The 14,620-nt window shown below is 38.9% G+C and overlaps 1 protein-coding gene across 2 annotated transcripts in view; it reads right to left on the minus strand.

Annotated features, from left to right (window-relative positions):
- The window catches only part of DDX42 (DEAD-box helicase 42), a 47,826-nt gene that overhangs the window by 27,218 nt on the left and 5,988 nt on the right, over positions 1 to 14,620 (minus strand). For both annotated transcript variants that reach the window (XM_059907215.1, XM_059907214.1), the window contains exons 2-3: positions 10,226 to 10,459; positions 8,311 to 8,461 (exon numbers count right to left, since the gene is read on the minus strand). In XM_059907215.1, the coding sequence (XP_059763198.1) occupies positions 8,311 to 8,461; positions 10,226 to 10,443 (369 nt within the window). In that variant the 5' untranslated portion in view covers positions 10,444 to 10,459. The remainder of the gene's footprint in view (positions 1 to 8,310; positions 8,462 to 10,225; positions 10,460 to 14,620) is intronic.

Below are 14,620 nucleotides of genomic sequence, written 5' to 3' on the forward strand. Positions count from 1 at the left end.
TGCAGGCTCTGGTCACACCACCAATCACACCTCCTATCAAGGGGATAATGGCTGGCATACACTGAGGAAAGAGGTGGCAGGCATCCATCCATAAAAACAGCCCTCGCACCCCAAATTATTAAACCCACACAGGCTACACAGGGACGATACCACATAAAAATAGCCCTCCAAGACAACAGTAAATAATTGTTTCTCCTAAACTCATACAGCAAAAGAAATATGACTAAAGTGAAGAAGCAGAAGAACTACTTCCAATTAAAAGATCGAGAGAATTCCCCTGAAAGAACAAACAATGCAACAGACCTCTTCAGTCTAATAGACACCAAGTTCAAAAAAGAGATAATGAAAATACTGAAGGAACTAAGAAAGGCTATTGACAGAAATGCAGATTACTATAAAAAGGAACTAAAAACTATAAGGAGAAGACAAGAAAAATTAGAGAATTCATTAGAAGAGATGAAAGCTGAACTAAAGGCTATGAATAGCAGAATGAATAATGCAGAAGAACAAATAAGTGATCTGGAAGATAGAATAATGGAAATCACCCAGTAAGAAGAGCAGACAGAAACCCAAACGAAAAAAAAATGAAGGAAATATAAGAGACCTATGGGATAATATAAAGCATGCCAATCTATGCATAACAGGGATCCTAGAAAGAGAAGAAAGAGAAAAGGGGATTGAAAATTTATTTGAAGAAATTATGGCTGAAAAATTCCCAAACCTTAAGAAGGAAACATATCCAGATACAGGAAGCACAGAGGGTGGCAAACAAGATAAACCCAAACAGACCTACACCAAGATGTGTTATAATAAAAATGGCAAAAGTTAAAGATAAAGAGAGGATTCTAAAGGCAACAAGAGAAAAACAAAAGGTTAATTACAAGGGAACCCCCATTAGGCTATCAGCTGATTTCTCTACAGAAATGTTGCAGGCCAGAAGGGAGAGGCAAGATACATTCAAAATCCTGACAGGGAAAAATCTGCAACCTAGAACACTCCACCCAGCAAAGTTATCATTTAGAATAGAAGGAGAGATAAAGAATTTCTCAGACAAGCAAAAACTAAAAGAATACAGCAATACTAAACCTATACTAAAGGAAATATTGAAAGGTCTTCCCTAATAGAGAAGTAAGAATCTGTAGGAAAGAGGAGGACCTTCAAGATGGCAGAGAAGTAAAACATGGAGATCACCTTCCTTCCCACAAATACATCAAAAATACATCTACATGTGGAACAACTCCTACAGAACACCTACTGAACGATGGCAGAAGACCTCAGACTTCCCCAAAAGCAAGAAACTCCCCACGTACTTGGGTAGGGCAAAAGAAAAAAGAAAAAACAGAGACAAAAGAATAGGGACGGGACCTGCACCTCCGGGAGGGAGCTGTGAAGGAGGAAAAGTTTCCACACACTAGGAAGCCCCTTCACTGGTGGAGACGGGCGGTGAAGCTTCGGAGCCACAGAGGAGAGCACAGCAACAGGGGTGCAGAGGGCAAAGTGGAGAGATTCCCGCACAGAGGATCGCTGCCGACCAGCACTCACAAGCCTGAGAGGCTTCTCTGCTCACCTGCCAGGGCAGGTGGGGGCATCAGATCCCAGGGAGAGGACTGGGGTTGGCTGTGTGAACACAGCCTGAAGGGGGCTAGTGTGCCACAGCTAACCGGGAAGGAGTCCGAGAAAAAGTCTGGACCTGCCTAAGAGTCAAGAGACCATTGTTTCTGGGTGTACGAGAAGAGGGGATTCAGAGCACCACCTAAATGAGCTCCAGAGACGGGCATGAGCCGCGGCTATCAGCGTGGACACCAGAGATGGGCATGAAACGCTAAGGCTGCTACTGCAGCCACCAAGAATCCTGTGTGCGAGCCCAGGTCACTCTCCACACCTCCCCTCCCAGGGGCCTGTGCAGCCCGCCACTGCCAGGGTCCCGTGATCCAGGGACAACTTCCCCGGGAGAACACACGGCACGCCTCGGCCACTGCAGGCTCGCCCTGCATTCCCTACTCCTCCCTCTCCCTGGCCTGAGTGAGCCAGAGCCCCCTCATCAGCCGCTCCTTTAACCCCCTCCTGTCTGGGCAAAGAACAGATGCCAGAGAGCGCCCTACATGCAGAAGTAGGGCCAAATCCAAAGCTGAACCCCAGGAGCTGTGAGAACAAAGGAGAGAAAGGGAAATTTCTCTGTGCAGCCTCAGGAGCAGCAGATTAAATCCCCACAATCAACTTGAGATACCCTGCATCTGTGGAATACCTGAACAGACAACGAATCATCCCAAAATTGAGGCAGTGGACTTTGGGAGCAACTGTAGACTTGGGGTTTGCTGTATGCACTGACCACTTTCTGATTTTTATATTTATCTTAGTATAGTTTTTAGCGATTGCTATCATTGGTGGACTTCTTTATTGGTTTGGTTGCTCTCTTTTTTTTTATTACTTTAAAAAATTTTTTAATTTTAATAATATTTTTTATTTTAATAATTTTGTATTATTTTATTCATTTATTTTTCTTTCTTTTTTATCTCCCTTTTCTTCTGAGCTGTGTGGCTGACAGGGTCTTGGTGCTCCGGCCGGGTGTCAGGCCTGAGCCTCTGAGGTGGGAGAGCCGAGTTCAGGACATTGGACCACCAGAGACCTCCCAGCCCCACATAATATCAATCAGCGAGAGCTCTCCCAGAGATCTCTGTCTCAATGCTAAGACCCAGCTCCACTCAACAACCAGCAAGCTCCAGTGCTGGACAACCTATGCCAAACAACTAGCAAGACAGGAACACAACCCCACCCATTAGCAGAGAGGCTGCCTAAAATCATAGTAAGTTCACAGACACCCCAAAACACACCACCAGACGTGGACCTGCCCACCAGAAAGACAAGATCCGGCCTCATCCACCAGAACACAGGCACCAGTCCCCTCCACCAGGAAGCCTACACAACCCACTGAACCAACCTTACCCACTGGAGGCAGACACCAAAAACAACGGGAACTACGAACCTGCAGCCTGAGAAAAGGAGACCCCAAACACAGTAAGTTAAGCAAAATGAGAAGACAGAGAAACACGCAGCAGATGAAGGAGCAAGGTAAAAACCCACCAGACCAAATGAAGAGGAAATAAATAGGCAGGCTACCTGAAAAAGAATTCAGAGTAATGACAGTAAAGATGATCCAAAATCTTGGAAATAGAATGGAGAAAATACAAGAAACGTTTAACAAGGACCCAGAAGAACTAAAGAGCAAACAAACAATGATGAACAACACAATAAATAAAATTAAAAATTCTCTAGAAAGAATCAATAGCAGAATAACTGAGGCAGAAGAATGGATAAGTGACCTGGAGAATAAAATAGTGGAAATAAGTATCACAGAGCAGAATAAAGAAAAAAGAACCAAAAGAATTGAGGACAGTCTACGTCTCAGAGATCTCTGGGACAACATTAAACTCACCAACATTTGAATTACAGGGGTCCCAGAAGAAGAAGAGAAAAAGAAAAGGACTGAGAAAATATTTGAAGAGATTATAGTGAAAATTTCCGTAATACGGGAAAGGAAATAGTCAAGTCCAGGAAGCGCAGAGTCCCATACAGGATAAATCCAAGGAGAAACATGCCAAGACACATATTAATCAAACTATCAAAAATTAAATACAAAGAAAAAAACATTAAAAGCAACAAGAGAAAAGCAACAAATAACATACAAGGGAATCCCCATAAGGTTAACAGCTGATCTTTCAGCAGAAACTCTGCAAGCCAGAAGGGAGTGGCAGGACATATTTAAAGTGATGAAAAGGGGCTTCCCTGGTGGCACAGTGGTTAAGAATCCGCCCGCCAATGCAGGGAACCCAGGTTCAAGCCCTGGTCCGGGAAGATCCCACATGCCGTGGAGCAACTAAGCCCGTGAGCGACAATTACTGAGCCTGCACTCTAGAGCCCATGCTCCACAGCAAGAGAAGCCACCGCAATGAGAAGCCCACACACCACAATGAAGAGTAATGCCTGCTCGCTGCAACTAGAGAAAGCCCGTGTGCAGCAATGAAGACCCAACACAGCCAAAAATAAAAATAAATAAATTTATTTAAAGTGATGAAAGGGAAAAACCTACAACCAAGATTACTCTACCCGGCAAGGACCTCATTCAGATTCGACAGAGAAATTAAAACCTTTACAAACAAGCAAAAGCTAAGAGAATTCACAACCACCAAACCAGCTTTACAACAAATGCTAAATGAACTTCTCTAGGCAGGAAACACAAGAGACGGAAAGGACCTACAACAACATACCCAGAACAACTAAGAAAATGGTAATAGGAACATACATGTCGATAACTACCTTAAATGTAAATGGATTAAATGCTCCAAACAAAAGACATAGACTGGCTGAATGGATACAGAAACAAGACCCGTATATATGCTGTCTACAAGAGACCTACTTCAGACCTAGGGGCACATACAGACTGAAAGTGAGGGGATGGAAAAAGATATTCCATGCAAATGGAAATCAAAAGACAGCTGGAGTAGCAATTCTCATATCAGAAAAAATAGACTTTAAAATAAAGACTATTACAACAGACAAAGAAGGACACTACATAACGATCAAGGGATCAATCCAAAAAGAAGATATAACAATTGTAAATATTTATGCACCCAACATAGGAGCACCTCAATAAATAAGGCAAATGCAAACAGCCATAAAAGAGGAAATTGTCAGTAACACAATAATAGTAGGGGACTTTAACACCCCACTTTCACCAATGGACAGATCATCCTAAATGAAAATAAATAAGGAAACACAAGCTTTAAATGACACATTAAACAAGATGGACTTAATTGACCTTTTATAGGACATTCCATCCAAAAACAACAGAATACACTTTCTTCTCAAGTGCTCATGGAATATTCTCCAGGATAGATCATATCTTGGGTCACATATCAAGCCTTGGTAAATTTAAGAAAACTGAAATCGTATCAAGTATCTTTTCCGACCACAACGCTATGAGACTAGATATCAATTACAGGAAAAAAACTGTAAAAAATACAAACACACAGAGGCTAAACAATACACTACTAAATAACCAAGAGATCACTGAAGAAATCAAAGAGGAAATCAAAAAATACCTAGAAACAAATGACTGTGAAAACATGACAACCCAAAACCTATGGGATGCAGCAAAAGCAGTTGTAAGAGGGAAGTTTAGAGCAATACAATCCTACCTCAAGAAACAAGAAAAATCTCAAATAAACAACCTAATGTTACACCTAAAGCAATTAGAGAAAAAAGAACAAAAAAATCCCAAAGTTAGCAGAAGGAAAGAAATCATAAAGATCAGAGCAGATATAAATGAAGAAGAAATGAAGGAAACAGTAGCAAAGATCAATAAAACTAAAAGCTGGTTCTTTGAGAAGAAAAACAAAATTGATAAACCATTAGCCAGACTCATCAAGAAAAAAAGGGAGAGGGCTTCCCTGGTGGCGCAGTGGTTGAGAATCTGCCTGCCAATGCAGGGGACACGGGTTCGAGCCCTGATCTGGGAAGATCCCACATGCCGCAGAGCGACTAAGCCCGTGAGCCACAATTGCTGAGCCTGCGCGTCTGGAGCCTGTGCTCCGCAACGGGAGAGGCCACGATAGTGAGAGGCCCGCACACCGCAATGAAGAGTGGTCCCCACTTGCCGCAACTAGAGAAAGCTCTCACACAGAAACGAAGACCCAACACAGCCATAAATTAAATAAATAAATAAATAAATAAAATTTAAAAAAAAAAAGAAAAAAAGGGAGAAGACTCAAATCAATAGAATTAGAAATGAGAAAGCATAAGTAACAACTGACACTGCAGAAATACAGAGGATCATGCGAGATTACTACAAGCAACTATATGCCAATAAAATGGACAACCTGGAAGAAATGGACAAATTCTTAGAAAAGCACAACCTTCTGAGACTGAACCACGAAGAAACAGAAAATATAAACAGACCAATCACAAGCACTGAAATTGAAACTGTGATTAAAAATCTTCCAACAAACAAAAGCCCAGGACCAGATGGCTTCCCAGGTGAATTCTATGGAACATTTAGAGAAGAGCTAACACCTATCCTTCTCAAATTCTTCCACAATACAGCAGAGGGAGGAACACTCCCAAACTCATTCTACGAGGTCACCATCACCCTGATACCAAAACCACACAAAGATGTCACAAAAAAAGAAAACTACAGGCCAATATCACTGATGAACACAGATGTAAAAATCCTCAACAAAATACTAGCAAAGAGAATCCAACAGCACATTAAAAGGATCACACACCATGATCAAATGGGGTTTATCCCAGGAATGAAAGGATTCTTCAATATATGCAAATCAATCAATGTGATAAACCATATTAACAAATTGAAGGAGAAAAACCATATGATCATCTCAATAGATGCAGAAAAAGCTTTTATCAACACTGATTTACGATAAAACCCCTCCAGAAAGTAAGCATAGAAAGAACATACCTCAACATAATAAAGGCCATATATGACAAACCCACAGACAACATCGTTCTCAATGGTGAAAAACTGAAATCATTTCCACTAAGATCAGGAACTAGACAAGGTTGCCCACTCTCACCACTATTATTCAACATAGTTTTAGAAGTTTTAGCCACAGCAATCAGAGAAGAAAAAGAAATAAAAGGAATCCAAATTGGAAAAGAAGTAAAACTGTCACTGTTTACAGATAACATGACACTACACATAGAGAATCCTAAAAATGCTACCCAAAAACTACTACAGCTAATCAATGAATTTGGAAAAGTAGCAGGATACAAAATTAATGCACAGAAATCTCTTCCATTCCTATACACTAACGATGAAAAATCTGGAAGAGAAATTAAGGAAACACTCCCATTTACCTTTGCGACAAAAAGAATAAAATACCAAGGAATAAACCTACCTAAATAGACAAAAGACCTGTATGCAGAAAACTATAAGGCACTGATGAAAGAAATTAAAGAGGATACAAAGAGATGGAGAGATATACCATGTTCTTGGATTGGAAGAATCAACACTGTGAAAACGACTATACTACCCAAAGCAATCTACAGATTCAATGCAATCCCTATCAAACTACCAATGGCAATTTTCACAGAATTAGAACAAAAAATTGCACAATTTGTATGGGAACACAAAAGACCCCGAATAGCCAAAGCAATCTTAAGAAAGAAAAATGGAGCTGGAGGAATCAGGCTCCCTGACTTCAGACTATACTACAAAGCTACAGTAATCAAGACAGTATGGTACTGACACAAAAACAGAAATATTGATCAATGGAACAGGATAGAAAGTGCAGAGATAAACCTACACACATACTGTCACCTTATCTTTGATAAAGGAGGCAAGAATATACAATGGAGAAAAGACAGCCTCTTCAAAAAGTGGTGCTGGGAAAACTGGACAGCTTCATGTAAAAGAATGAAATTAGAACACTCCCTAACACCATACACAAAAATAAACTCAAAATGGATTAAAGACCTAAATGTAATGCCAGACGCTATAAAACTCTTAGAGGAAAACATAGGGAGAACACTCTGTGACATAAGTCACAGCAAGATCCTTTTTACCCACCTCCTAGAGAAAGGGAAATAAAAACAAAAATAAACAAATGGGACCTAATGAAACTTCAAAGCTTTTGCACAGCAAAGGAAACCATAAACAAGATGAAAAGACAACCCTCAGAATGGGAGAAAATATTTGCAAACGAAGCAACTGACAAAGGTTTAATCTCCAAAATATACAAGCAGCTAATAAATAGCAAATAAACAGAAAGTCAGGGAGATGGGAGAAAAGAACAAAATACGAAATCACAAAAGCCTAGTGAGAAGAGTTTTAGGAAGGAAGAGGTCACAAGTTTCAAATTTCTACAGCAAGGTCTTGAATGTTGATGATAATGTTGATAATAAGAAATAAACATTAAAGGTACAGAATACAGAATTTGTAATTTTAGCAAGTTCCTTAAGTTTAATTACCTTACATATTTATTTAATAAATGCTAGACTGAATGAGATAGTATTCATTCAAGAATGTACCAAGAATTATTAAAACAAAACACACACAACAAACACAGACACCTTGAGCTACTATGTTCAAGGGTTACAGTTCAAATTCCTAGGCACGAATCATCTCTGAAAATGCTGCAGGGCCAGTGGAAGCATATTTAAGAAACTATAGAATACAAAAGCAAAATTCTCCCAATAAAGGGCCAAGAAACAAACTCTGACTGAGGACTAAAGCACTAGGTTAATCTGATCTATTTCTATCACTGAAAATGTTAACATAACAGAGTTGATACTTGCCTCCACTTCAGCCATGAATGCCTCTAAGGGATCATCATCGCTGTCAGAATCTACTGGCTTGGAATGGAACTGCTGGCGGGTAGGTGAGTTTTCAGCAGGAATGTAAGGTAAATCAACATTGCTAGAATCTTCTTCCTCATCTTCAAAATATCTGAAAATTAAGATGCATGATTGATAGAGTGAATGTTTAATTTGGGGTCAGGTGAATCTTTCATTTAACACAAATTTTTATTTAAGTATATGTTACTATTAAGAGATTTTAGTCCTTTGGCTTAGGACCTAATTATTAAATTATCACTTAATACATGCCAAATTCTAATACTGCAAAAAAAAAAATCACAGCAGAGTCTCCATTTCAATAGTGTCTGTTAAAAATCACATTTCCAGTTCTCTCAAAAGGGATGAGTTTTCAGTACAAATTTAGTGTATCATTGTTGAATAGATATAGCAAATATTAAAGTGTATGCCATGGAAAAAATTACTTTGTATGAAATATTATAAAGCTAGTTTATTCTTCATAATCCTTAAAGAAATTTTGAGATATATTCATAAGGCTAGAGACTTTCTTCAGAAGTTCTGGGCTGTTTTCTGAGAACCAACAGAAAACTTCTAAAATTAAAAATAAATGTTCAGGAATATAGCCAATATTTTATAATAACTATAAATAGAGTGTAACCTTTAAAATTTGTGAATCACTATGTCGTACACTTGAAACTTATATAACATTGTACATCAACTATACTCAAAAAAAAAAAAAAGTTAAAAAAAAAAAAAAGTTCAATCCAAAATCCTCACCATACTATGTAAGTATTCAGAAAAGAATTTCAACATCTGGAAAAACTATCACTTTCCCTCTAACAAATATCCCAGAAAAGAATATCTATATCGCTATCAACTAAAACAAAACAAAAACATTGTTTAGATCTTACCTCAGAATTAAATGAAATAGTAATACAACCAAATATTAATTTAAAGAAATCACAACTACAGCTTAAACTTTTATAGCCTTTCAAGTCTTCATTTTAAAAGCTCTAACCACTGTTATGTGCTACACACACACATAAATGCATATTCATTTATATGGTAGTTTCATTTAATGTATCATTTAAAAGTATGTCTGAGCTGGTAAACTGTTCTCTAGAATAATGATCCTTGACTTCGCTGAATCTTAAACACTTACTTCTGTATTTAATTGCTAAACAACATACCAACTTTTTAAAATGCTGCTGTGTACTTTAAAAACTCTGATCTTGAGGGTTTTTTTAACTAAAAAAAAAACCTCAAGCAGTGTCACAACCAGGTTGGAAGTAATAGCAATACAAGATTTCTTCAGACTGGGCAAAGAGAGAAGTTATAATCTATAAGGAATTAGAGCTCAAACTTTCAAGCCCCAGCTTTTTAACAATCACCTTCTTAGATATCAAGTTAAAAAAGGTAACCGGTAAATATGTTTCCTGAGAACTGTGGGCAAAAATCTGAGCAGATTTTCCTACCACTATAAGATATTACAACATAACAGTTTTAAGGACTTGGGTGTTGAGCCAAACTATGCCTCTGCCAGTTCTGACAATTGCCTGTGTTTCCAAAACAACTTATATGGTGTAAACAAAAAACTTCAGTAAAGACCATCAAAAGCCATGTGAATTATTTAAAACTCTTCAGCCACATTTAGGTTTAAATGGCCTCAAATCCTTTTTGGAACAAGCAAAAGTGAAGGACCACAAAAGTATACTCCTTATGAATGAGTAAACTTAAGAATTTAACTTGTTAGGAACAATGCAATCCAGTGAGATAACTAATTTAAGAAGTCATATTATTATTTGAGAAACAAATGGTTTCTTTGCTTCAATTTCTGTTGATGGAATGAATACCTCAAAGCCTAACCTTTGCTAAATTACCAGGTATTACCACTTACGCGTTTTCTTCATCAAAGTTGGCCCGTTTAGAACCAATTTTGTAGAAGGAAGGGAGCTGTGGTGGAGCCGACTTTCCAAATCCAGAAGAGCTGGTTGCCCCAAAGGCACTATGGGACTGCTGTGGGAGTTTTGGTTCCTCCTTCTTTCCCGCACTAATGGCGAAACCTCCAAAGCCAAATCCCCTCTTAGTGCCAGGGCCACCTTTATTCCAGTTCATGGTGTCAATAACTGATCTGTTAGGAACAAGAGACACTCACATAAATTTAACTTTATAAACAGCCCACTGATTTTTATGTCAGTTCCAACCTTTGCCTCTCAATTAAAATTTTAACTTCGGTACAGCAAAGACTGGCACAACACTATAAATCAACTATATTTCAATTAAAAAAATTTAACTCTGTACTTCAGATATGCAATACGCTAACCTCAATGAAACGGTCACATTTTCTGAAACACTGAAGAAATTGTTATTTCTTTTGTTGAGATCTCAATCTGAACAGAAATGCGGTATTTAATACCATACCCTTCAAAAGGATTTGATTGCTCGTTTAACATCTTATTCAGTTTGCCTATTGTTAAGAATTACAAAGAAATTTCCTAAGCACCGATCAAATAGGTTTAAAAACACCTTATCTCTTATAAGTCTTGGTTCCAAAAAACCTTTTTTTAATGACACAAGTTACCTAACGTTTTATAGAAGAGCAGAAAACTCAGAATGCGAAAAGGAACAAAATAAAACTACCTGAAATTCCTCTCTCAGATATGCAATTTCGTTGATATCTTTTGCTTTTTTTTCTACGCATATGTGTATACACACACACACCCCATTTAAAATCAAAACTGAAACCATACTGTACAAATTGTTTTAGTTACTGATTTTTTTTTAAATAAATTTATTTATTTATTTTTTGTTTATTTATTTTTGGCTGCGTTGGGTCTTCATTGCTGCGTGTGGGCCTTCTCTAGTTGCAGACAGCGGGGGTTACTCTTTGTTGCGGGGCGCGGGCCTCTCATGGCAGTGGGCTCTCTTGTTGCAGAACATGGGCTCTAGGCACACAGGCTCAGCAATTGTGGCACACGGGCTCAGCAGTTGTGGCTCGCGGGCTCTAGAGCGCAGGCTCCGTAGTTGTGGCGCACGGGCTCAGTTGCTCCGCGGCACATGGGATCCTCCCAGACCAGGGCTTGAACCTGTGTCCCCTGCATTGGCAGGTGGATTCCTAACCACTGCACCACCAGGGAAGCCCTAGCTACTGACTTCTTCACATTATGATATACATGAACATCTTTAAATGTCAATAAATATATTTCTCCACTTCTGTTTTTTTAAAGTTGTAAAACATATCATGTATCTTTGTGCATACTCTTAATTATTTCCTTAGGATCAATTTTTTTAAATGCAATTGCTTAGCAAATGGGAATGTGCATTCTAAGTAAGTTTTGCATTTACAGAAAAGTGTCCATTATACACTGAGTAACATGACAAGGGCATAAAACAAGGTGGGTGGTATGATTCAATGTAATTCAATGTAAAAGCATGTTTTACATGTACAGAAATAGCTGGAGGGCTGCTTATGAAAATCTTAATAGCAGCTATTTGATTTTTACTTTTTTCTTTGTTTTAAAGTTTACCATTAATAAGAAAAGTTTAAATGTTTATAATAGACTCTGAAGCCAACGTGAACAGAGTTCCAAAAACTGCTTTTTACAATGGCATCGTTGAAGGGACCAGGAACAAGAACAACACACTCTACTTTTCTGGTTCTATGCCCCTCCCCCATATATAACCTATAGGTTTTGTTTTAACTGCTATTATGTAGCACTTAGTTCAGTCTGTTTAGTATTAAATTTGATTTATGCCATGTCACCCTCTGCCCTTAGTTCCAGGTAGGGACTGTCTTTACCCATTTTGGACTTTGCATAAAAGTTATTCGTAGCTAGAATAAGCACTTTATAAGTAATAGTTTACTTACACTTAATTTAGACCATCTCCTGCCTTCTTCAGGAATCCCTTAAGGGGAATCAACATAATTCTAGTGAGATGAGATTTAATAGGAGTATTTACAAGCCAGAAAATTTTAGCATCTGATAGTATTGTTTAACCAATCTGTGAGCCTGGCTTTCCAAGAGCTGTTCCTAAGCAACAAAAACGACGGATTCTGAATTTTAACCTTTTTCCTAGTGTATATAATGCATAATAAGAGGCTAGTAATAAATAAGCCATTGAAGTCAGAAGGTAGGCAAAGGAAGGAAGGAAAAAAACCACCCTTGGTAGATTTTAAGAATTACATTAACAGGGACTTCCCTGGTGGCGCAGTGGTTAAGAATCCACCTGCCAACGCAGGGGACACGGGTTCGAGCCCTGGTCCGGGATGATCCCACATGCCACGGAGCAACTAAGCCTGTGAGCCACAACTACAGAGCCTGCGCTCTAGAGCCCGCGAGCCACAACTACTGAAGCCCACGCGCCACAACTACTGAAGCCCATGTGCCTAGAGCCCGTGCTCTGCAACAAAGAGAAGCCACCGCAATGAGAAGCCCGCACACCGCAGCGAAGAGTAGCCTCCGCTCGCTGCAACTAGAGAAAGCCTGTGTGCAGCAACGAAGACCCAACGCAGCCAAAAATAAATAAATTTATTTAAAAAAAAAAAAGAATTACATTAACAACCTCCTAGCAGGAAGACTTTCAATGGTTTATCGAAAGCTTGCCAAGGAAGGTCAGGCAATGCATTGGGTGCTGGGCATTTATAGATAAAAGATACAGTCCCATTCTCAAGGAGTTCACAGTGTAGTTTTAGCCAGCTTTTAAAAAAAAAAAAAAATGTATTCTAATAGAGGTACTACACAAAGTGCATTTATCGATGGCCCAGGAGAAGGATACCCAACCTATGATGAATTGGGGACAAGGCAGTTTTTCTGGAGATGACATTGGCGTTAACTTTTTAAATCTGAAGAGGCATTAGATCAGGGAAGAAGTGTCAGGAGAGGGAATTTTAGATAGAAGGCACTGTAAGTGCTACCACAGAGAACTGGAAATATTTCCGTGCAGCTAGAGTTCTGTAGGACATTTGGAAAAGTTGCAGGGCACATGTTCAGAAAGACAAGCAGGGCCCAGATGAACAGTTTAGTATACTACGTTAAGAACACACCATACAAAACTATAGTCTGCCAGTTATAAGGAATTAATTTTAAGCAAAAAAAGGACATGTTTCAGATCAGTATTTTAGAATGATTCGATGAGAGATAGCAGGAAAAGTTGGACACAAGTCAAGTGGTTAGGACATTATAAAAATACAAATGTAAAGTGACAAGGTACTGAACAACTAAGGAAGTGGCTATAAGGAAGGAGAAGGGGGGTTGTAGATCTGAGTTGTTAACTTAGGTATCTATGAGGAAGAATCAACTGGGGTAACCAAATTAGACGTGGGAGCTAAGGAGGAATGAAGAGTCTAGAATAACTCTGGAAGTTTCTGGCTTTTACAGATTGGGTGAATGGTGGTGCCATTAAGATGGAAACCTAGAAAAGCCAGGCATGGAGAAGCAGGTAGAAAGTGAGATCAGTTCAGTACCTATGGGAGAGCTAAGGACAGCTGGCAAGTAAGGTCTGTAACTGTAGAGAGAGATCTGTGATGGGGCTATAGATTTGATATGAGACATTTGCATCTGAGGTTACTGATGTAGATAAGCTAGCAGAGAGAGGGCCAGAGAGTGAGAAAAGGGGTGAGACAATCATAGTGTAGGTCAATATTTAGGAATGGGCAAGGGAAGAGAAACTCACGTGGAAACTTGAGGACGAACAAAGAGGAAGGGAGGATAGCAGAGAATATAGTGACACAGATGGTGAGACAAGTTTTACAGGCAGAAAGAAATGTCCAATGTTAAAAACTAAAAAGAAGACAGGTGAGATAAGAACTAAAAAGCCTCCGCTGAAGCAGTGGGGGCAGGGTTAAGGAATGATTGGTAAGTGGTAGAGGATGAAGACTAGGCCACGAGGAGTGCAGATTACTTCCTAGGCTGTTTACCAATGACAGAAAGGAGAGCATGAGGTGTTAACTAGAGGAATTTCGTTTAAGGAAGAAATGTAAGCATGTTTATATGCTAAAAAGGAAAAGCCAACAAAGAGAAAAACTAAAGATTTAGGATGACAGGAAAAATCATAGGAACAAGGTGTTGCAGAGACGTGAAGAGACAAGATCGAAACCTTTAATAAGGAGTAAGTAACTCTTCCCCCTAGACTGAGGATAGAAGAAAAGGATGGGCATAAATTAATCCTACTAAATAATAAAGGGTTCAAATTACAAAAGAAATAAATCAAATAATTCTTTTTAAAAATTCAACTTCTGCCACAAACAGGCAAGCAGTGTGACTTTAGGTGGGTGAGAATTGCTTAATGGTTT

Source organism: Balaenoptera ricei, chromosome 20 (assembly GCF_028023285.1).
Source record: "Balaenoptera ricei isolate mBalRic1 chromosome 20, mBalRic1.hap2, whole genome shotgun sequence".
NCBI classification, from domain to species: Eukaryota; Metazoa; Chordata; class Mammalia; order Artiodactyla; family Balaenopteridae; genus Balaenoptera; species Balaenoptera ricei.